The sequence below is a fragment of the Bubalus bubalis genome, chromosome 13 (genome assembly GCF_019923935.1).
Source record: "Bubalus bubalis isolate 160015118507 breed Murrah chromosome 13, NDDB_SH_1, whole genome shotgun sequence".
Lineage (NCBI taxonomy): Eukaryota > Metazoa > Chordata > Mammalia > Artiodactyla > Bovidae > Bubalus > Bubalus bubalis.
Window position 1 is genome coordinate 75553183 of NC_059169.1, and position 25137 is coordinate 75578319.

At 45.5% G+C, this 25137-nt stretch overlaps 1 protein-coding gene across 1 annotated transcript in view; it reads left to right on the top strand.

Annotated features, from left to right (window-relative positions):
* LOC123328863 (translation initiation factor IF-2-like) overlaps positions 1 to 25137 on the top strand; it is a 384326-nt gene that overhangs the window by 124455 nt on the left and 234734 nt on the right. Inside the window, exon 3 of the mRNA XM_044926892.2 lies at positions 16895 to 16960. Within this exon, the coding sequence (XP_044782827.2) occupies positions 16895 to 16960 (66 nt within the window). The remainder of the gene's footprint in view (positions 1 to 16894; positions 16961 to 25137) is intronic.

Here is a 25137-nt window from a genome sequence, read left to right on the forward strand (position 1 = left end):
TGAAAAGACCCCGATGCTGGAAGAGATTGAAGGCAGAAACCAGAATTTAAAGAGACACGTGTACCCCAATGTTCATCGCAGCACTGTTTATAATAGCCAGGACATGGAAGCAACCTAGATATCCATCAGCAGATGAATGGATAAGAAAGCTGTGGAACATATACACAATGGAGTATTACTCAGCCATTAAAAAGAATACATTTGAATCAGTTCTAATGAGGTGGATGAAACTGGAGCCTATTATACAGAGTGAAGTAAGCCAGAAAGGAAAACACCAATACAGTATACTAACACATATATATGGAATTTAGAAAGATGGTAACAATAACCCTGTATACGAGACAGCAAAAGAGACACTGATGTATAGAACAGTCGTATGGACTCTGTGGGAGAGGGAGAGGGTGGGATGATTTGGGAGAATGGCATTTAAATATGTATAATATCATATACAAAACGAGTTGCCAGTCCAGGTTCGATGCACGATACTGGATGCTTGGGGCTGGTGCACTGGGACGACCCAGAGGGATGGAATGGGGAGGGAGGAGGGAGGAGGGTTCAGGATGGGGAACACATGTATACCTGTGGCGGATTCATTTTGCTATATGGCAGAACCAATACAATATTGTAAAGATTGAAGGCAGGAGGAGAAGGGGATGACAGAGGATGAGATAATTGGATGGCATCACCGACTCGATGGACATGAGCTTGGGTAAACTCTGGGAGTTGGTGATGGACAAGGAGGCCTGGCATCCATGGGGTTGCAAAGAGTCGGACGTGACTGAGCGACTGAACTGAATGGAATAGCTTTCCAGGTTGTCTGTTTTTGGTTTTTTTTTTTTAATTCCTTTTATTTCCTAGAATCTGCTATAATTTTACTCAATAGGACAATGAAAAATTTAAAATCATGGGTTGTGTGTTCGTATAGAGGATGATCATGATGCAGGGACCAGCTCTTAATGCCATCAGGGAAGTTACTCAGCTGATCCCTGTAGCGGCAGTAACTAGGTCCCGTCTTTAGCACCCCTGTGCTGATGAAGATGCTGGATCAGAAAGGTTAAGCAACTTGTCCAGGGTCTCTGGCTGATTATGGCTAAGCCAGCTTGCGTCCTCAGGCAGTTGTTTTCCAGTGTCGCTGCTTTTATCCTCTTGGCCTTGCTGCGTCTCCTCTGAGGCAGAGATGATGTTTTATTCATTTTCTGCATCCCCTTGAGAGTTTGATACACTACTTGAGGAAGGTATACATCGAATTTGTGCAGGATGGAATTAAAGGGGCCCCATCCTACCTAGAGAAAGCTATGAGAGGCATCCACTGTCTCCAGGGGAGAAACTGTGTCCATAAGTGGCTTCCCAGCTGTGCAGAGAATTGGGTTGACAGACCTTTAACCTGGTGTTTGAAAGTGTCTACTTCCTGTCTGTATAAACCCTTTTAATTTAGAAGTTTCCACTTTAAGAAAGACTGGTTTCAAGGAGTTGAATTATACTTCTGTACAAACAGTGTGACTACAGTTACCATTTACACAAATGTAGCTGAGAAGTTAATATATGAACCGAGAAATAGCTGGGCACATAGGGTCAGTGAAAGCGCTAGATTTAGTTGTTAGGAAAAAATTTTTTTTCCTTTAAAGTTTTATTGGCCTGAATGCAGTTGACTCCTTTGGAGACAGACTAGTTTTTCACTTATGAACACTTGGCACGGGGAAAAAAATGGATCGATATGTTTACATCCCAAGGTCAGTCTTTCTACTGTTATATATGATGTGAGGGATGAGAGAAAGAAATAAGAGAGCTCATTTTTTCTGTATTTGTTGCCGTGGTACAAGGATAATATCTCCTTGTGAGGATGTCTGGATTAGAGGGTGAAGGATGCATTGTTTATTCATTATGTCTCTAAGATCTCAGTTACCTGGTGATCGGATTTCCAACAGCTCTATAATCTGGAACATACACAGGTTCACAGGAGTATAGGATCATGGAAGATGAATGTTGAACGTGATCTTAGAGATCCCTTACCCAACTGTTTGATTTTGCAGGTGAGATAGTACAGCCTCAAACAAGTAAGGGGCCTAGTCGTGGATTAGAATAAAGTCTTCAGATAGAAAATGGTGCGGACAAAGGTTGCATACTATTTACTCTGTTAATTCACTTTATACGTATTTGTTGAGTGCCTTCTATGTGGAAGGCATTAGGGATAGAGCAGTACTCCTTGGTCTAGGAAAGCTATGGGCCCTCCTTCAAGCTCTTAGCAAACATACGTGTCATGAAGCAGAAACAGATGAGAAATCTCTTGAGAATGAGGTCTGGTAAACTCTTTGAAGATGACGAGGACTTTCTCTTAATTCCCCAGTGTCTCATGCCTTCCAGGGGATGAAACCCCTGACCACAGGAAGAAATGAAAACCATGGTCAAAATGTCAAAATCTGGGAAAATTTAGTGTGAGCAAGCTTCCCAGGTGGCTCAGATGGTAAAGAATCTGCCTGCAATGTGGGAGACCCATGTTTAATCCCTGGGTTGGGAAGATCCCCTGGAGAAGGAAACGGCTGCCCACGCCAATATTCTTGCCTGGAGAATTGCTTGGACAGTGCAGTCCATGGGGTCACAAAGAGTTGGACACAACTGAGCAACTAACCGGAGAAGGCAATGACACCCCACTCCAGTACTCTTGCCTGGAAAATCCCATGGACAGGGGAGCCTGGTAGGCTGCAGTCCATGGGGTCACTAGAGTCGGACGCACCTGAGCAACTTCACTTTCACTTTTCACTTTCATGCACTGGAGAAGGAAATGGCAACCCACTCCAGTGTTCTTTCCTGGAGAATCCCAGGAATGGGGAAGCCTGGTGGGCTGCCGTCTATGGGATCGCACAGAGTTGGACATGACTGAAGCGACTTAGCAGCAGCAGAGCAACTAACACTTTCAGTTTCAATGTGAGCAAATCAACCAATGTAAAAAGACTACAAGGAATTAAAAATTCCCATTCCAGTGCTAAAACTTACATTCATGTTGACAACCCCAAGTCAAGAAAAAATTAAAGTTCCTTCAACCTGTTCTTTTAGCCAAGTGGTTAAGTGTACATTACATTTTAGAAAGTTTTCAAATATAAAAAGTATTGATGAGCTTCGCTTCTCTGAGACATTTACTCATTTAGTCTGCAAAATATTTGGTCATTGAAATCTGTTGAACACCTGTTATGTACAACAACTTGTCTCTAGACCATGAATAGATGAGTCTGATGTTAGTGGAGGGGAGATGGACCATCACTGTGAATAAATTTGATATTCACCGCAGGCTTTTTTGTACTGAAGCACCATAATAAAGGTTGGTATGAAAGGGGATTGGGCTTCCCAGATGGCGCTAGTGGTCAAGAATCTGCCTGCCAATGCTGGAGATAGGAGAGATGTTGGTTTGATCTCAGGGTCAGGACGATGAAAGAGGGACACACTAAATGTGGGAGACAGAAGGGGAGATAAATAAGCTACAGCAACTTCTGCAACCCAGGCAGTGTGTCAAGTCTATGACTTCATTTGATCCTCAGCCAGTTCTGTGTGGTACTCAGTGGTGTCCGTTTAGCTGATGAGGAAATGCACAATCAAGGAGTGAATTAATTTGCCCACAATGACACAGCTGGCAAACAGAATTCGAATCTGTATCCATGTGGCTCGGCTCTTTGTCCTTGAAGCAAGTAGCATTTCCCTCTTCAGTTAGCATGGAGAGTCGCCTGATGAACACATGTATTCATTTGCTTAGGTATCTATCCATCCATTCAACAGATATCTGGAGATCAGCTTTAAAATGCCAAACACATTAAGGAGATGCAGATATGAATTGATAGAAATTTGAACTACAGGGTAATGTAATAAGTAGTAAAATTACTCGACAAAACCGTACGACTGGGATGGTTTTGATTTTAGCCTCTAGACTCAGTGGGGGCTTCCCAGGTAGTTCAGTGATAAAGAATCTGTCTGCTAATGCAGGAGACTAGGGTTTGATCCCTGATTTGGGAAGATACCCTGGGGGTGGAAAGGGCAACCCACTCCAGTATTCTTGTCTGGGAAATATCATGGACAGAGGAGCCTGGTGGGCTTTACAATCCATGGGGTTTTGAAGCATCGAACACGATTGAGCAACTGAGCATGCATGCACCATCGTAGACCCAGTATTGTTCCTTTCAAATCATATTTCTCATATTTGGGGGGCTATTTTTTAATTAAAAATATTGCTTAGCCACAAAACAATTAAATCACTTGTAGTTAGCAAATTAATTTTTTAATTGCATAGTGGTATGAAATTGGTGCTCTAAGGCCTCATGACTAAGCAAAAGCAAGCTTTGTTTTTCTCCTCCTTTAGACTGGTAGCTTCCCCATTTGGCACCCTTTATGAAATTGGGTGCATATTTGTCATAGCATCTCCTGGATTCCAAGTAAGTGGGATATCACTTGATGATGGTTATTGCCTCAGAAATTCTGAAGTAGTGAAGCCTGTGTTTAGTCAGTCATGTCTGACTCTTTGCGACCCCATGGACTGTAGCCTGCCAGGCCCCTCTGTCCATGGAATTCTCCAGGCAAGAATACTGGAGTGGGTTGCCATTCCCTTCTCCAGAGATCTTCCTGACCCTGGGCTCGAATCTGCATCTCCCGTGTGTGCTGAATTGCAGGCACCTTGTTTACCCATGAGCTATCGGGAAAGCCCAGCCAAACCTAGATGAGTAAAATTTACAGCACATAGAGGTAAAGAACAAGAAATACACTAACAGCATCTTCTAGAAAGCATAGGATCTCAAGTCACAAGACCTGGGTTTGACAGAAGGCTCTTTCACTGGGGGTGGAAATGGGCACAATTTTACATCTCTTTGAACCTGGATTCATTGATTTAATAGTGCTCATGTCACGCAGTACTTCTCAGGTGGCTCAGTGGTAAAGAATTCCCCTGCCAGTGCAATGGACACAAGAGACATGGGTTTGATCCTTGGGTGGGGATGATCCCCTGGGTAGGGACTATCCCCTGGGTTAGCGCATGGCAACCCACTTCAGTATTCTTGCCTGGAAAATCCCGTGGACAGAGGAGCCTGGCTGGCCACATGGGGTCGCAAAGAGTTGGACATGACTGAGCATGCAAACATGCATGTCACATGGTGTGGTGAGAATTAAATGACATAATAGATGTGAGAAGTGATTGGCAGAAAAGCTGTAGTGTCTAATTGTGTAGAGATAGGATCATCACTCTGATAATTGGCAGGCCGGGTCTCAGGTGTCTTATGAGGATAAAAGAGCATTTGACATCAGGCTCAAGCTGTGATGGAAAGACAAGAAATAGAGCTGTTGAGAAAGGTTGCTTTGACTCTTAGGAAGATGAGCGTGAGCATTTGCCTTATTATCTATTGTGTTCCTAGCCATCTCCTGTGTCAGGGACCCCTGGCCTCCTGTAGCCTTCTGCTTCTAGCCTCCAAAGTTGCCTCTAAGGTGTCCCACAGGGGTGTTGAAAGCCCACTGTCTTGAATGCCATCCCTGGTATCTCACCCACTTGTTTTCAGTCATTCCTACTTGTGTCCCCGTCTGCTCCCCAGGCCCCCCCCATCAGCCCATCTTAACCACCAGCTTGGGCTTTTCCTAGGCTCAGACCGTCTGAATTGAGTCCTCTCTGAATTATCCCCAGTTTGCCTTCACTCTCGCCATCTGTCTTTTCTGAACTCTCTTGGCAAATCTCAATCACCACAGCATAAAAAAAAAAAAAAAGCAAGAAAACTTCACTGATATGAGAAGATGGAGTTAAGAAAATGACCTGTCCAGGCATTCCCTGGATGGTGAAGAATCAGTCCTAGGATCTGTCCCCTCAGATGGTAAAGAATCTGCCTGGAATGCTGGAGACTCGGGTTCAATCCCTGGGTCGGGACAGTCCTGTGGAGAAGGGAATGGCTACCCACTCCAGTCTCCTTGCCTGGAGAATCCCATGGACAAAGGAGCCTGGCGGGCTGCAGTCCATGGGGTCGCAAAGAGTCGGACACGACTGAGTGACTAACACTTTCACTTTCAGGCAGGACAAAGGGTTCTGCAGGGCAGAGAGGGGTTCACAGCGTGATGGGGCCTGGTGGAGGAGCTTGATGGGAATGGAGCCGTGGTGGGAACCAGCGGGGAGTTTCAGACAGGGAGCCGCCTAAGCATCTGTCTAACAATAGAGCGAGTGTCCACCCTCCTCTGGTGTGTGCGGAGAGCCTGTCAGTCCTACGTGCCTTCGTGAAAGCTTTGGAAAGAAAGCCGGTATTGAAGGGGGAGGGAGTCCCATTGTGCCATGTGGTTTTAACCCTGACAGATGAATTTCTAAATCTCCAGCTTGGAGGACAGGATGCTGCTGACCAAGCATCTCAAACTGCTTTCCCCCAAATCTCCTTCCCTGCGTGTTCTCAGTCTGGCTAGGGTGCGCCCATTCACAGTGGCCCTGTTGTCTGTTAGCAGGGCTCTGCCTACCATGCAGGGGTCCTTCGGAAACACATTAGTAGACAGAAGCCGCGGAGAGCAAGTCTGCAAATCAATAAGACACAAAGGAGCCACATTCAGTAAGAGCAGGGAGTGTGCGACTCACAGCAAGAAACAGAGGCAGACGCCCCTCACCGTTTCCCTTTCGGACTTCAAAACGGCAAGGTGGGAGACCTCACAGCTTCACGGGAGCCTGGTGGATGATGGACAGCCCAGTAGATGGAAAAAGGAGAGACATTTTTATTTTGGCTGCACCCCACGTGGCATCTTAGTTCTCCAGCCAAAGATTGGACCTGTACCCGCTGCTTGGAACTCTTTTTTTTGTTGTTGTTGTTGTTGATGTGAACCAATTTTAAAGTCTTTATTTGAATATGTTGAGCTTTCCTGGTGGCTCAGCGGTAAAGAATCCACCTGCAATTCAGGAGACACAGGAGATGTGGGTTCAATCCTTGGGTCTGGATGATCCCCTGGAGGAGGGCATGGCAAACCACCTTGCCTAGGAAATCTCATGGACAAAGGAGCCTGGTGGGCTATGGTCCATGGGGTCACAGAGTCAGACACGACTGAAGTGACTGAGCAAGTGTTGAATTTGCTACAATATTACGTTTTAGTTTTCTGGCACCAGGCATGTGGGATCTCAGCTCCCCAACTGGGGATAGAACTTGCACACTCTACATTGGAAGGCAAAGTCTTGTCCACTGCACCAGCAGGGAGGTGGCCAAGCAGATACTGTTTTGAAGTCCTGTGAGGTGGTATGCAGATGAGAGAGCATGCCCAGCCCTCCCAAACCTGCCCTCTGTCTTCTTCAGATATGATCAGAATGATTTTAGGGGTGATTCCATCTAGTTGAATTTTCCTCCTTTAAATGATACTGCAAAAAACCCCAGCCTGCCCATGCTTCGCTTTTTCCTCTTTCTCAAATGTGTTCAGTGCTTCTGGTGTTCTTGGGGAAACCCAAGACACAGGGGAGGAGGTCCTGGAGAGGTGGTGTCAGGCCAGCTTCTGAGGACGCTCCGTGTGTGGCACCCCAAGGAGGTTTCTGCAGGGCTTGTTCATAATTAAAACATCTGTTGAAAAATCGGTGTCACGTTGCACTTGAATATTTGATTTGCTCTCTGAGAGGTCGGCTTGCATGGTATTGATTTTCTGTAGTTTGTCAGCCATGCCGTAGCGATGATTTCAATAGTGTCCAGACAGGATGAGCTAAAGGAAAGGACCTCGACACCCCCACCCTTCCTTCACCCCGGGAGTGTGTTCCCGCACAGAGAGCGGGGCTCATGGGCGCCCTGCACATTCCGGATGATCTACAGAGAGTGTGACAGGTGGTGTGAATTCCTTCAAGGAGACCTGGTTCCTAGTGTCAGCTCTGCTGATCCCTGGCTGTGTGACCGCCGCCAAGATGCTTCACCTCATTTGTCCTCAGCTGCCTTGCACGCTGATGGAAAAAACGACAACAGTAACACAACTCCTACACTTTATCTCTTGATTGTTGAAACGATTTCAGATTTGCTTTGAATTGCAAAGCCCGTCTCTTAAGCACAATGCCTGTTTGCATATATCCATATCTGTGAGTGCGGGTATCACATGCACACACACATCTGCCCTTCACATTATGGCAGAGGTCAAGCAAGTTGACCTTGAGTTCCCCAGTGAGCCTGAAGCCCCAGTACTTGCTCTGAGCTTCACATGCGCCTTGCGTGGTCTTCATAGGTGGTTTCCCAAGGGTCTTCCCCATCTCTGTGAATGGTCGCTCCTCCCATTCAGAAATCATCTCTGGTTTCTCTTTCTCCCTCACCTCCCGTTTCCAGTATATCCATCACCGATTCTGCCAGTTCTTCTTTCAAAGCATATTTCCGATCCACCCCCTGCTACCGCTGCCGCCCTCCACCACTCTCATCAGCCTCTGTTGATTCCTCGCTGTCACCCATCCATCTTCCACATGGGAGCCAGAGTGATTTTTCAGAAACAGAAAGCACCTGATGACAGGGCCGGCTTGAGACTAGCCAGTGGCTCCTGATGCTTCTAGAATGAAATTCACACTTCTAACCATGACCTCCTTGGCTTCCTTGGTGGCGTTTTTCTTCCTGCCTGGTTTACCATGCTCTAGCGAAGCCTTACCCCTTTTCATTCTTCAACACCCCACATTTTCTTATTGTAACAATTTTGAAATTTATATTTATTTTAATATTTTTATTTACTTATTTTTCTACTCCTGGTCTTAGTTGTGGCACCCGGTATCTAGTTCCCTGACTAGGAATCAAACCCGGGCCCCCAGCATTGGGAGCACAGAGTCTTAGCCACTGGACCACCAGGAAAATCCCAAAGAATTTTTTAAACCATAGGTTTTATCTTTTTAGAGCAATCTTAGGTTTACAGCAAAATTGAGGAGAACGTACAGAGCATTCTCATATATCTCCCACCCACATTACATGGTCTTTCCCACTATGGACACCCCCTACTGGAGAGATATATTTATTACAACTGATGAGCCTACACTGACACGTCACCATCACCCAAGGTCCATGGTTAACCTTCAGGTTCACTCTTGGTGTCGCACATTCATTCTATGGATTTTGAAAAATGGATGATGACATGTGTCTACCATTATATACTTGGTTGGCCAAAAACTTCATTAGGGTTTTTCCATTACATCTTATGGAAAAAACCCAAATTGGCTAACGCAATAGTATCATACAGAAGTTTCACTGCCTTAATAATCCTCTGTGTGCCTCCTGTTTATCTCACCCTCTTCGCATCCCCAGCAACCACTGATCTTTTTATTGTCTCCATTCTAGTTTTGCCTTTTCTAGAATGTCATATAGTTGGAATCATACAGTGGGTAGCCTTTTCAGATTCGCTTCTTTCACTTAGTGCTATGCCTTTAAGATTCCCCCGCATCTTTCTGTGACCTTATGTTTCTTGCTATAGCTTTTCACTCTGCTTGCCTTTTCCTGTCCACCCTACTTAACTAGCCTCTTGTATCACATCACCCTCTGTATGTTCTTCCTAGCACTTGTTACCCTCTGACATTTTCTTTTATTGTTTGCTGCTTGTCTCTCCCACGGGATCTCAAATTTTGTGGGAGTGGAGGTCTTGTCTGCCTTACTTCTAGCTGCAGCTGAGTATCTAGAACAGGCTAGTGCATAGAAGATGCTCAGTAAATGTTGGAAGGATTGAACGCGTCAGTGACCCACATATATGAGCCCCCGTTAGCTTCACTCTTCTCCCGTAGTTGGTCTTTGAGGTGGCACACTCGTTCATTCGCACAGCTCCGGGTTTTGTTTGGAGGAAGAGGCAGACATTCGTGTTAAGTCACTGAGTCTGAGAGTTATTTCTCGTTCACCTTTTGCACCTGAAGCTCTCTTGGATGTCTGCCGAATTTAATGGGCCTCCAGGCAAGCGGCCGTTGGGAGCCTTAGTGGGAATCAGTCACATCGCAAAGGAGCACAGAGGCGGTAGAAAAATGATTAAGGGAGAATAGCAGAAAAGTATGATTGAACATTATTGAGTCGCACATTGTACTCCAAGCTGTGTATAACATAAAAAGCGAATTAGGGGACAAGTCAGATATAAAATGAGTGAGCACACACAAGCGCACAAATGCTGCAGAGGAGAAGGTATTTCTCCAGATGCCTTCTCTCATTTGCCAAACTGTAGCCTTATCAGAATATATGGGTTCTTTCAGGAGAGTCACTGTGCAGCCAGTGTTCGTGGCCCAGGCTTCCCTCGGGGCTGGAGGCGGTGGAACAGAGAACCTGCAATTTCATTACCGCTTCCTAAAGAAACTTTCTCCAAGGCTAACAGACTTTCTAGGGAGGCCAAACCGAGTGCAGCTGAGTTTAATGTTCTCATTAAAATGTTAAAGAGGCTTTATTCATGAATGACTGAAGCTGTAATTGCTTTATCCTCGTAAACTATGGAAATATGTGGTCATCTCTTACAGTGGTGTTCACCCAGACCCCTCCCTCAGGAAGATCTGTTTAATGGAGGGCTTGGCAGGATCTAGAGACTCGGTTCAGTTCAGTTCAGTCACTCAGTCGTGTCTGACTCTTTGCGACCCCGTGGACTGCAGCAAGCCAGGCTTCCCTGTCCATCACCAACTCCTGGAGCTTGCTCAAAGTCATGTCCACTGAGTCAGTGATGCCATCCAGCCATCTCATTTTCTGTTGTCCCATTCTCCTCCCTCTTCAGTCTTTCCCAGCATCAGGGTTTTTTCTAGTGAGTCAGTTCTTCTCATCAGGTGGCCAAAGTATTGGAGTTTCAGCTTCAGTCCTTCCAATGAATATTCAGGACTAATTTCCTTTAGGATGAACTGGTTGGATCTCCTTGCTGTTCAAGGGATCTCGGGACTGGGAGGGGGTTAGCTGAATTATATCTTTCAAAGATGTAGTAGAAGTGATGGGCAGGGTTCCCCCTTCCTTGATCTGTCTTCATGCTGTAGTTCTTTTTGCATATGCATTATTTTGTCTACTTGATCTAGAGTTCTAACTTGGAAATTGTATGAGAGATGAACACTCAAATACACACAGGCCCACAAATGTGGAAGGAAGTGGGTTTTTATCCTCCCACAAGCAGTAGCTTATTGAGGTGAGATTAGAAGAAATCCACACATGTTGAGATGCTGGTCAACTGAACAGGGAGTTGATCTGGAAAAGAAATGCTGTTAATCAGAGGGGAGACTGCACTGAGAACTGGCTGTGGGCGATCATAGATTCATGCCCCCTCCCTTTGCCATCCTTAAGGGCCCAGTGCAAAAACATAGCAGTAAACCTTTAGGGGGAAGGCTTCCCACATGGCAGTAGTGGTAAAGAGCCCATCTGCCAGTGCAGAAGACATAAAAGACTGGGTTTGATCCCTGGGTCGGGAAGATCCCCTGGAGGAGGGCATGGCAACCCACTCCAGTCTTCTTGCCTGGAGAATCCCCATGGACAGAGGAGCCTGGCGGGCTACAGTCCATGAGGTCACAAAGAGCTGGACACCACTGAAGCGACTTAGGATGCACGCACTCACACACCTTTAGGGAGTGGACGCTGATGGCAAATACAACTATTATTTTTTCTTCAAAATATTTACAGTAATGTATAGTTGACACTGAAATTGTAGAGCTATGGGCTTTATATAGGTAGCAAACTATATTGCTTGAAACCTCAAAATGAAATTTAGGAGAAAGCGTTAAATCATGGTGTCTTTTACTCAGTTCCTTACTATTAGCACTCTTTGTTGAATGGTAACAAATCTAGGTCTTCTGATATGCAGAGGTAGTGATATATGTCATATCTAGGGATTATTTTAAGATATTTTCTTCTTTTTTCCATTGATGGATCATTGAGGTACTTTACTCTGGGTCAGATGTAAATGAAAATACATTCATTCTAGCTAGAGTTGTCAAAGTTTCTTCCTTACAAGGTCACATCCTTCTTTTCAGAATGCAGGGTGTTTGTTAAAATTGTTTCAGGTCAGAGGGGCAGTGGAGTTAACATAGGAGGCTCTTTCTACAGGATAATTGGATGGGTTTCTGGAGAGGTGACCATCTCAGCTCAATCACTTTAATAGTGTTAATGCTGCTAATGGTATGACCAACTTAGACAGCATATTAAAAAGCAGAGACATTACTTTGCCAGCAAAGGTCCATCTAGTCAAACCTTTGGTTTTTCCAATAGTCATGTATGGATGTGAGAGTTGGACTATAAAGAAAGCTGAGTGCCAAAGAATTGATACTTTTGAACTGTGATGTTGGAGAAGACTCTTGAGAGTCCCTTGGACTGCAAGGAGATCCAACCAGTCAATCCTAAAGGAGATTAGTCCTGAATATTCATTGGAAGAACTGATGCTGAAGCTGAAACTCCAATACTTTGGCCACCTGATGTGAAGAACTGACTCCCTGGAAAAGACCCTGATGCTGGGAAAGATGGAAGGCAGGAGGAGAAGGGGATGACAGAGAATGAGATGGTTGGATGGCATCAACAACTCGATGGACATGAGTTTGAGCAAGCTCCGGGAGTTGGTGATGGACAGGGAGGCCTGGCGTGCTGCAGTTCATGCTCGACTGAGCAACTGAACTGAACTGAATGCTGCTAGTGTTCAAAAGAACATGTTCTTCTTTTTGAACATGAAGAAAGTGCATGCTGACTTTGGGAAGAGTGTTGATTATTTGTAATGTAATACACTAAGAGAGTCAGAGCCAGATATAACAAAAACACTGCCGATAAGGCTGCCTCTTCTCTAACTCTTGTTGGTTGATATGGAGTGACTTCCTATTTGGGGGGCCAGCTGACCTGGCCCCTGAATTCTCATGTGAATCCAGAGAGGCGAGATGTTTTGGACTAGTTTAGACCTAGTTCAATCTGTCATGTCTGTCTTCCCCTTCTCTAAGATAGGATTGCAATGCCTTTCCTGGTCTGCAGAGCGAATCCATTCTGGAGCCTTCTTGACTCATCTAGGAAATCTTGGTGACCAATGGCCAGGTCCTCACTGCTAGCCTGACTCAGACACTGTTGAAGGCGTGAAAAAATGTGATGAGAGCATCACTGATGATAGGGCAGGGGCACAGCATCATGCAGGGATACATGGGGGGCTTGACTCATTTATCCTGGGCTACGTTACTATTATTTTTTTTTGGAGAACCTTTGTCAGTTCTATAGAGTTTTTCTATCCGCCCATTTGCTGTTAGAATGGCACTTGTCACATGTGACCACTCTATCCCTCGGCAGTCAGTCCCTCTGCCCCTTTGACTTCTTGGAGGTGAGTTACACCCACTACGCTAGGCTGACTTTATGATTAGGGCCAATGGAAAAAGCCTGGGGTAGGTTTTCAAAGTACACCCATGTGCCATAGTGTTTCCCTCCGGCTGCTTAATTGTGTCATGTCTTGGGCTGATATTGACTGATCAGTTGATTCTTTGGTTAATTAACTCATTCCTCAGATATTTGGGCAGCATATACTCTATGCCAGGGGCACATACTACATCTACTCTCTGAAATAGAAGGGTGAGCTGAGCAGAGTTGTCTGGAGCTTTGCTGAGGGTTCACAGGGGTGAAAATAAGAGTGAAATACATAGAGGAAACCAAATGGCTTTTCTGCAATTCAGAGAGTATGTGTGAGATTGCCGTATCACAGCCTACTCTGCCGAGTACTCCCTAAGTGCATTTCGTGCAGGAAGTGGTGCTACCAGACATTTTCTGTATTATAATAATCCTCATATATTTATTAAGCTGTAACTGGTAAGGCTTCCTGATGGGGTGTTCATGGAGCCTTTTTGTCTGCTGCGCTGTGTCTTTGTCGGGAAGCACTGTGGGAACTCCAGCCTGTGACAAGGCAGGTTTCAGTCATTCCTGGAAGCTTTGGGGGATCGGCACAGAGAGGCGTCAGGCGACACTAGGGAAAGGGTTGGAGTCATGGCAGGTTGAAGGGAGTGTCCTTAGGAAAAACCAGTGGTAGAATGAAACCCTTTTACCGGGTGTATTTTACGTCTGTGTACCCTTTGAGCACAGCAGCTGAATAGTTCAGCATTGTTCGACATTTTAAAGACTGCTAAGAAAATGCTAGCTTACTGCATTTTTAAAGTGTGGGTTTTTTTTTTTCCTTTCTCAACTGTTGATCTGGCAGCTGGTTGGGAGAACGTGTGGACTTCAAGTGTGACGACACGACAGCAGAGCAGTCCAGCCATCATGCTGTTACTTCCAAGCTCTATGCCTGGGATGCCTGGGCGCACACTCATGACAGGTTCAACGCTAGGAAAAGAGAGAACATGGCAGAGGGGAAAGACAAAAAAATCTGCAGAGATGTGGATGAACCTAGCGCCTGTCGTACCGAGTGAAACAAGTCAGAAAGAGAAAGGCAGATATCGTATAGGAACGCATATATGTGGAGTCTAGAAAGACAGTACTGATGAGCCTGTTTGCAGGGCAGCATTGGAGATGCAGATGTGACGAATGGACGTGTGGACACAGGTTGGGGGGAGGGTGGGACGAACTGGGAGAGGCCCATGGACATGTGTACACTACCGTGTGGCAGTAGCGTACAAGAGAGAGCCAGCTGCAGCTGCTCTACAGCACAGGGAGCTCAGCCTGAAGCTCTGTAATGACCGAGATGGGGAGGATGGGGGGAGTGGGAGTGAGGTCCCAGAGTGGGGAGACACGTGCATGCGTATAGCAGATTCACGTTGTTGTACAACAGAGACTAATGCAATATTGTAAAGCAATTAGACTCCAATTAAACGAAGAAAGAAGAGGGAAAAGAAGTGTGGGAATGTTAGCAGAGAAAAGGGAAGCGAGCTCAAGGTGGGCAAGGGATAAAGATGCTCCGTCATCCTCGCTTCTCATCCTCCTCTCCTTCATCTCATAGCAGGAGGGGGTGAGAAAGCAGGCAGATTGAAAAGGGGGAAAAGAGAGTGAGATGAGAGGTGGGAGGGCACTTGGAGGTGGTAAGAGAGAAGGAGAATGAGTCAGAGGAAGCGGAAGCCAGGGGGAAGAAGACAGGATGAGAACGATTTAAATGCGGAGAGAGGAGCCAGGCACAGAGAAAGGTGTGTACATGGTGGACTCCCTAAGAGCCTTCAGTTGCTCCCAGCAGTGCACCCGCCAAACAGCCAGGGTCCTCCCGGCAGACAGTTCCCTGACTTTTGTGTTAACTTCAATGCCATTCTGTTTATGGCCCCCCGTGTCGCTGGTTGCGATTGCATTGACGCTGTGTGATCAGAGAGCCGACGCGGAGACCCGGCTCTGTCTTTCCTGCCGCCTCGCAGTGTTGGGCAGACTTCTGAGTCAGGGCTGCTTGCATTTGATGTCTGCCATCCTTCCTTGTGCACAGGTAGGAGAGTTGAAAGGGAAAAACTCTTCCTGAGGGTTGCTGCATTTAGAGCTCATGCATACAAATATTCAAAGGGGTTGGGAAAAACAATCTATACAGTCCCAAACCAATATTTTTCTCTAAGTAAGGTAGTTGACTTGTTCGTTGCTGGGCTGGGGACTTGCCCTAATCCAGCGCCACACTCACTGTGCCTGAAGGTGGGCAGGAAGCCTTCACGATGTTCCAGGTCTGGGCAGGTACTATCTAAAGTGAGCACCCCTGTCTTCCTCTGCACCCTGGCTTCTGGTCCTGACCCTTCCTGATTAGAGCTCCCGTTCCTATTGTAATTCCTATCCTTCTGCACATTCTGGACTCTTTGCCCATGCTGGTTATTATTGTTGTTGTTTAGTCACGAAGTCATGTTCGACTCTTTGTGACCTCGTGGACTGTAGCCCGCCAGGCTCCTCTGTCCATGGAATTCTCCAGACAAGAATACTGGAGTGGGTTGCCACTTCCTTCTCCAGGGGCTCTTCCCAACCCAGGCATGGAACCCGCATCTCCTGCATTGGCGGGGAGAGTCTTTACCGCTGAGCCACCAGGGAAGCCTGTGTTAGTTATTATGGAGCATCTGAATAGATGTTCACTAACTGTTCATGGAATAAATGAATGGCTATGGTGGTTGTCTTATGAGTATAAAAGCAAATTCTTCTAGAATGAGCTATGCTTTTACGTATCTGTACCATTAGCCTATCTGTTCTGAAAAGGAAAAGTTGACTTAGCCAGCAGTAAGGGGCTTCTGGGGAGTTTATTCAACTATAATTAATGGATTATGAGTCCATTCACTCCTGGACACCAGAGGATGGTCTTGAAGTTTCAGGCAGCCTGTTTCTTGTGTCTTGTAATTGCAGGCCATATGCATGAGGCACTTCAGAGCCATGCTTCTCAGACATGAGTATGCATAGGACTTAACGTGAGGATCTTGTGAAAATGCTGATTCTGTTTCAGGAGTTTTGAGCATTTCACATTCCCTGGGGATGCTGAGGTTGCTGGTCGGTAGACCCGACTTGAGTAACAGGATTTTAAAAATGGTTCTAGTAAATAAAGTTGGGATTTATTCTATGCAAATACCTAGATGCATTTTTATAGTCTGCAGAACAGCGGACTTCCTACGGGGAAAACTTTATAAGTATCTAACTCTTATTTCAGCTTGCAAATTTGTGAGAAATCTTTCCCACACTTAAACAGAGAAACCCTATACTGATCAGCCCCCAAAACTGCTTTCAAATGATCCTCTAGGTTGTACTCCTCTTAATATACAGCTTTATTTATTTAGGCTTTTCCGGATTTGGGAGGCCCTGGCCCTGGTGTAGCTACTTTAGCAACAGGGATGACTTTAAAGCAGAAATATTCTTTGGAAGATCAGCAGTTCAAGGGCTGTGTTTGTGAGACCTTCACATTTATTGATTGTGACCAAGCAGAGAAGTTCTCCAAGGACAGTCACTTAGAATGGCAGCAAGTAGGAAGAGGCAATGTTCAGCTTGAATTTTGCAAGAGAAATCTCACCTCTGCTTACATGTGTTCCAACAGATCTCTGAGTTCGAAGTTGGAAGTCTTCTCTAACAAGGCGGCCTTTATTTTCCAGGTCATCCACAGCCAGTATGATGCCATCTTTATAATCCCTGGAGGAGAACGTGCTCACCATGTGCAGGTAAAGGGGTGGTGAGTCCCACAGGCCACGGGCATGACCAGCGGCAGGTTGCCTGTCACTGTTTGAGATGACATTCAGTTGACAATATTCTCTTGTGTGTGTTCTACTCACTGATAACCAGCGTGCAGAGGGCCAGTCATGGGTGGTCTCACTGAATTAATGCACATTTTGGAAGCATCTCAGAGTCCCTACAACAGAGTACCTTTGTAGACAACCAGGGAAAAAACAGGACTGGTCACCAGAAATCTCTCTCCATCTTCTACAGAGTTAACATAGACTTCTTATGATTGTTCATCTTTATTACCTTATCACAAGGCTTTTATCTTTTCAACAGTGATGTAAATGGGTGAACACCAAAGACTCTTCTAATTAAAGTGTTATCTCTGTTCCCTTATCTGAAGTTGCCCTTCTGTAGAGTGTCTTTACGTTTTCCTTTTAAATAAATGTATGTCCCACAACTTTGATTTGCCCAAATAGGTCACCAGGATTAATTTCCCATTAACCTTTATTGCTTCTTTCTTTCTAATCATCTTTTTAGAGGATTAAACAGTTCCCATTGGGTCAATCTCTGTGTAGGATATAAACCATCTTTATTCTTTGGTGGCCTTTATGGAACTGATGTCGATGGTGGTAACCTCTGGTCCAGTATTGAACTTGGCCCCATTAACTATCTGTGGATAGACCCCCACAGGAGTTCTGTTGACCATGGCAATTTTGTCATTGGCATCACTCTTTCATAACTCAGTCTGTATTCATTTTCTCTGGCAGCTGTAACGAAGTAACAAGGGCTGGATGGCTCAAACAACAGACACTTGTCATCTGGAAGCCAGAAATCTGAAATCAAAGTGTCGGTAGGCTTCGTTCCTTCTGGAAGTTGTAAGGGAGAATGTGGTCCTTGCCTGTCCCAGCTTCTGGTATCTCAGGTGTTCCCTGGCCTATGAATGGCCATCTTCTTCCTGTGTCTTTGAACTGTCTATCTCCATGTTCAAATTTCCCCCCTTCTAAAGACACCTATCATATTGAATTAGAGATGCCTTTAATGACTTCTCTCGTAATTTAACCATCTGCATAGATTCTATGTCTAAATGAGGCCACATTTAATTAAGATTTTCATATCTTTTGGGGATACATAAATTCAACCCATAACATTGTCTAAGGAAAGGCAAATTCATTGATTTTGGTTTGCCCTGAAGAAACTAGAACCAAGCTTGTTGCTTAATATTGGTTGAATGAGTGAATGGCAGAGACCGTAATAACCATCGTCAAATTCAGTTGGCAAAAGTAAAGCTCAGTGACGAGGAGCGGACGGGACTTCTACTCCGTTGTCCTCAGCAAGCTCTAACTTTCGGGAGAGTCCAAGTTCAACAACATCCTAAATGGGATAAGAGTTGTCCCTTTAAAAGTTAGAGCAAGTAGACAATTTCTAAAAGGTAGCACTCTGCGTGAGCCCAGCCTGCTTTCTCTGTCGCATCTCAGGCTGAGCTGTCAGTTTACACACTACCTGTATCAGAACATCAACGTATCTTTCCAGCTAATTCAATACCATTTAAATCATACTTAGCCGGGCTCTTCTTTCTTTCCAGCTGTATCACTTTGCACTTATTAAATATAACATTCTGTTCCAGAGCCCTCATCTCTAAACGCGCTCCTGAAACAGACCTGCCCCTGTTGTGTCTTCTCTCTTCTCTGTGCTTCCTCAGCTCAGACTATTAGCTGCAGCCTTTTGTGTGTTTAGATTTGATAACATTATGAGGATGCTGGTCTCCAGATAGCAGTTAAAGGATACATTTCTCAGAGATGTTTATTTAGAGAACCCTTATTTCCTGCAAGGGTGGAGCTTTCTGGATGTGTCTACTGTGACTTCCAGGAAAGAAAGTCTTACAGAAAGGCTTACCTTTCTGTCCCCAAAGGAAGCCTCCTGCTGAGCGAAGTCCAAGGCCATGGGAACCTGGTCCGAGGAATGAAGCAGGCATCTTTAGGGATCCTGTAAATTGATGTCAGCCCTTGGGCTAGTCCATGGACCACAGGGTTCCAGCTTGACTTCCCCAAGACTGCACAGCAGGCAGGCTGGGGTAATTGACTTCCAGGCTTCTCAACCCCACGGAGGCCATCCTATGGTCAAATAATAGCGCTGGTCCAGACAGCACTGGATTTATAAGATGATGACAGGCAGGAGAAAGTGAAAATGAAAATAAGTCATTTTAGCATTTTTATGTTGACACTAGTCCTAAGGAAATTGGTAGATTACATAACATATTTACAGGGTATGTGATGCTTGCAGGCAGAGTTCCAGCAAATGCCACCGTATATGGTTGTATAACTTCATCTTCATGCCTCCAGTGTTTACTTTCTTTTCCATTTTATCAAAGTGCATACTACTCTCTGTTACAAGCCTTCTGTAACTTACTATGTGAATCTCCTCATTTGGTATGTGAGAATGTCAACAGGCATAAATTAAAACAATTGATTTTGGTCACACAATGATCATATCAGAGTAATGGTGGAAGAACTCTTTGATAGTGATGTGTCAGGTTCAATGAGCAATTGCATCTTGATCATTAAACTCTTTGTTGTTTAGTCGCTAAGTTGTGTCCAACTCTTTTGTGACCCCATAGACTGTAGCCCCCCATGCTTCTCTGTCCATGGGATTTCCCAAGCAAGAGTACTAGAGTGAGTTGCCATTTCCTTCTCCAGGGGATGTTCTAGACCCAAGGATCAATCCCGTGTCTCCTGCATTGAAGGCAGATTCTTTATCACTAAGCAAACAGCTTGCTTAGTGGCATCTGGTCCCATCACTTCATGGGAAATAGATGGGGAAACAGTGGAAACAGTGTCAGACTTTATTTTGGGGGGCTCCCAAATCACTGCAGATGGTGATTGCAGCCATGAAATTAAAAGACGCTTACTCCTTGGAAGGAAAGTTATGACCAACCTAGATAGCATATTGAAAAGCAGAGACATTACTTTGCCAACAAAGGTCCGTCTAGTCAAGGCTATGGTATGCCTGTGGTCATGTATGGATGTGAGAGTTGGACTGTGAAGAAAGCTGAACACCAAAGAATTGATGCTTTTAAACTGTGGTGTTGGAGAAGACTCTTGAGAGTCCCTTGGACTGCAAGGAGATCCAACCAGTCCATCCTAAAGGAGATCAGTCCTGGGTGTTCATTGGAAGGACTGATGCTGAAGTTGAAAACTCCAGTACTTTGGCTACCTCATGCGAAGAGTTGACTCATTTGAAAAGACCCTGATGGTGCGAGGGATTGGGGGCAGGAGGAGAAGGGGACGGCAGAGGATGAGATATCTAGATGGCATCACCAGCTTGAGGGACATGAGTTTGAGTGAACTCTGGGAGTTGGTGATGGACAGGGAGGCCTGGTGTGCTGCGATTCATGGGGTCACAAGGAGTCGGACACGACTGAGCAACTGAACTGAACTGAGTGCCTAAATTATGCATTGGTATAATTTTTATTATAATAAATCTTATTTTAATAACTAGGTTATTTTGTGTGTACCTGACACTTCTCTACCATTAAAGAGAAATACACCAGAAATAAAACCTTAAGTGCCTTGAAAACTAGAAACTAATTTACTATTGCTAAGTATTTTCCTCTATTTGCATTTTACACTCTAATTTCAGTAATCTGAGATTTCTGAAAATTCAGATATATGCGTTTCGTGGAACTGATAATAATACATGTAGTCATTATGAAACTTGGATCTTTAAACAAAGGGGAAATTATTTTGTTTTGTTTTGTTAGTAATTAACAGTAGTTTTTTTAAAGGCCTCTGAAATTTTAGTGTGTATTTATGATACATGCGAAGTATTTTAATTAAAGAACTTGTGCTTTGAATCAAGATTCTATCAGACTTTCTCCAAAGATGTTTGCACATGGGTAAGTTAAGATACAAATCTTAGTGTTTGTTCTCCTTGGGTTCTTTTTCTGCCTCTGTCTCCTGACAGTTCCTATTTTGTTTCTTTTAAATCCGTGCGTTAATACTCAGTGTTTTTAAGCTGATAATAAAAAAGTCATGGAGAGGAGTGGAGGGCTTCTGGCGCAGAGCTCAGAAGCTTGGCATGCCCCTCCATCACTTGCTCCCCCGACATTTAGCTCTCAGGAAGCTTTGTCAAATTTTCTATAATTCTTTCATATTTTTGCTTTCCTTTCACCTTTGCGTCCATGACCGCCTTTTCCCAGGTTTTTCGTTCCCTCTTCTACTGTGTGTTCATAGGACCCTTCCGTTTCTTCATTTGTTCATTCAGGCAAATATTGTCCTTCTCACGCGTGCCAAAAGTGTCCCTGGGGGTCACAGGAAGAGGGTTACAATCTAGGTGGGAGACGATCACGCGGAGATGGCTCCTCTGCTGGCGCTCTGGGCTGTGGGCTCCTCACACACAGGAAAAAGAGCAGTGGGGCTGGCTCGGGGGGCCTCAGGAAATGCTTTAGAGAAGGTCTGAATCTGAGTGGAGGTTGGAAGAAACAGAACCGTGCCAGAGGGACCAGTGTGGTGGAGAGAACGTTTGAAAGGAGGCAGGGGTCAGGGGTGGCGGGGGGTGGAGGTGGGGGGCGGCTCCGCAGGGTGGTGTGCAGGGCAGGGGTGCGGCGTGGGGGGGGTTGCGGCGGGGCGGGGTGAGGTGTGGGGGAGCAGGGGTGCGGCGTGGGGCGGGGCAGGGTGCGGCGTGGTGGGGGGCAGGTTGCTGCGTTGGGGAGCTGGGGTGCGGCGGTGGGGAGGGCAGGGAGGGGCGTGGTGGGGGCGGGGCAGGGTGCGGCGCGTGGTCCTCGCTGCGTGGCTAATGCTGCTGGAGCGCGAGCTGTCTGAGGCTCCGCGGGAGGGTGGGAGCAGCCCCGTCTCCCCAGGCCACTGTGAGTGGGAAATGAGATGATGGTTTCAAGATGACTAGCACGGGGTCGCACAGAGTCGGACATGACTGAAGCGACTTAGCAGCAGCAGTAGCAGCAGCACAGGGCCTGGCATATTATTAAATAAGCATGACATCGTCATTGCTCTCAGTGTTTAATAAACAGAGCAAAGAGGACCGCGGCCCCCAGGAGCTGTGTTGCACACTGGGAGCCCTCCTCTCATCTCAGGTCTGCAACCTGTACTTGCCTCCATTCTGCCCACAGCAGCGAGGCTGCCCGTGCCAGCAGGCTCACCCCCTGCCACACTTCCACGCCTCGCTGCTGCTAAGAGGAAGTCAGGCCTTCCTAAGCTGGTGCTTGATGACCTCAGTGCCCTGACTAGGTTGGCCAAAACGTTCGTTTGGGTTTTTCGTACCGTCTCATGAAATACCCAGATGAGCCTTTTGGCCACCCCAGTATTCACTCTGTAAGTCAGTCCTGGCTACATTTGCCTACTTTGGATTCTCACCCACAGTTTATTCTTTCCCATTCAAGCTCCATCTTCAGAACGTCCCCCGCCACCATCCTTCAGGACCTCACTTAAATTCATCTCCTCTATGAAAACTTTTCTCCATTCATAATTTACCCTTTCTTCATTCCAGGGGAACTTTCAACAAGCTCTTCACATCACGGGTTGACACCTGCCTCTGTGATGTCACAACTCAGTTCATTAACACTCTCGGAAGGGCTGGCAGGTGCTTAGGGAAAGGGCCATGTACTTATTACATGTCCTGTTTGTGCTCAAAGCACAGCTTCTTGCAAACAGTGAACGCTGCATTGATGTGTGTGAAGAGTGGAGGGAAGACAGAGTTCCCGTAATTTGTAAGGCTGCTACAGAGGTGGAACCAAGGGATTGATTACTTGCCACCTGGGAGAAGCAGTGGCTAACGTAGGATCCAGATGACCTCTCTCAGGGCAGAATGATTGTCAGCAAAGGGAGGAGGGTTACATTAGACAAAAAGCTGGAACGTTCACTCTGAAAGCTAGTTTATCCGCCCTAAGGCTGGGACGTGCGAAGAAGAGACTTAGAAAGCCATGAAGCCGTATAGGCCCCATCTTGACAGTGAATGACAAATGACATAACAGGTAAGAGCACCTCTATTGCATTAAGAAGCTCTGCATCTCTCCAGGAGATGGCCCTGGAAGACTTGATTCAATTTAAGACTTCTCCGCCGCAGATCTGGAGATAATCACAAATGCAGAAATATATTTATGAAAGTCTGTTGCCACTGAGCTCAAAAGACCATAATCCTATTACTTGTGAGTTTGAAAAGGGTAAACATGAATAACCAAAAGGGAATATCGATTACAGGAGTAATATGAACAGGAATAATGGAATTAAAGTAATTGAGGCAATATTGGACCTAATGGACCTTGTTTCTCTTAATGCCTCTCTTCTGCTCTTCACATTGACTTGGCCCTAAAGTCGATTGGGCTCTGTGCACCGAGAGAGAAGAACATAATGGAAGAATTAGTATTGCTGTCTATAAAAAAAAATCAATCTGTTGTTCTTACAGAAGAACATCAATCAGTCTGTGAAATCAATTAGCTGGAATTTTTTACATTCAGCTCATAAGGTTACGGGACAAAGTGATGAGCAAAGCTGGTCTGCCTCGCACATAGTAGATACTCAGGAAAGGTTTCTTGAGTTAAAAGCCAGAGGAGACCACGGATTTTTCTTGAAACGCAACTTCAGTGTAAGTCCTTCTGTGGGTACTGATTCAGTCCCGCCCCTTCTCCTTGCTGGACTGCGTCCGTCATGCTGTGAGTGGGGTTGGCTCCATCGCACTGACCTCTGCAGTGAGTTCTCTCTCACGTTGCTGCCTGGCCTTCCAGGCCAGTCTTGGTGACCTCGGGTCTCTGTGTTATTTAAGGTCTGACCTGTTTCCTGTGACTATGTTTTCTGCCCTGTAGAGCACTAGCAAATTACATTTCGGGGGAAATATCCCTTTGATGACATTACTGCCTCTCCAGAAAGCTTGCGTCTCCCCTTTGTCTCCCAAGTTACAGGCTCTTTGTACTTTACACCCTTCCGCAGCCCATGGCTCTGAAGAGCTTCTGTGTTTAGACTTCTCCCACTGTCTGTCCACACTCAACTCTCACTGGCCCTTCCTGGGCCCGATGGAAGGCACATGGATCTCTGCAGGGCATCATCCCGTTTTCAAACAGGCAGGATGCTCTCCTTGGAAGTCTTCTTCTCATATCTATATCCCTCCAGTTAGAGTCTGTCTGGCCAAGGCAAACGTGATATTCCTTAAAACTGTGTGTTATCAAGAACTGTGTTGTGAAGACGTTTATTTCAGTGAGATAAATGGTACAAGGAACTAAAGTGTTGCAGGCACACAGTAACAGAATTGTTTTACCAGAAGTTGGGCTTTCCAGGTGGCTCAGTGGTAAAGAATCTGCCTGCCAAGGCAGGAGACACAGAAGATGTGGTTTCAGTCCTTGGGTGGGGAAGATCCCTTGGAGGAGGAAATGGCAACCCACGCCAGTATTCTTGCCTGGGAAATCACATGAACAGAGGAACCTGGTGGGCTACAGTCCATGGGGTTGCAAAGAGTCAGGCAGGACTTAGTGACTGAGCATATTTCAGTGATAATGGGGTTTTCAATGTCTATAGGAGTGTGACTTTAAAATCTGAAGATCCCTGAAAAGTATAACATGGCACTGTATCTCTTTTCACAGGTTTGTTGTGAACTAAACTGGAATTTAAAAAAAACAATTTCAACATTTTAAGGACCCACAATGGTGAAAAGCTAAGAATAAAGACTTAAAGCAGCTGTATTTTAAGTAGAAGAGCTTTTTCTCCATTCTCCCAGCAGTCTTGGTCTGCATTAAATAAATCTTATTTCTCAATCAATTGATCGCTTTGTATCTAATACACAGTTTGCAGACTCTACAGTAGAAATGTTTCTAATGTTTGTTCTTCAAAACTGAGTTTAAGTCCTTTTTCCTCCATTGGCTTTGCCTCTTATCATTCAGCTCTTCTGTGTGGTGGTTTTTCCCCCTCCAGATACCTTTTTTAAGGCTCGTGATCCATTTAAGGACATTTTAAACTATTTAACCTTTTTGCGAATTTTTAGATGCTATTCTGAAATAGGGATATATTTTAATTTCCCACAATGCCCAACACATTGTTAGGGCAGCATGACATATTGATTTATAAAAATATACAATTATTAGGTTCAGTTTCACCTAAATTCCCAAGCTGCTCTTTTTCCTGCTTTCTATTTCACCTAAGGGCTTCGCTGGTAGCTTAGTGGTAAAGAATCCACCTGC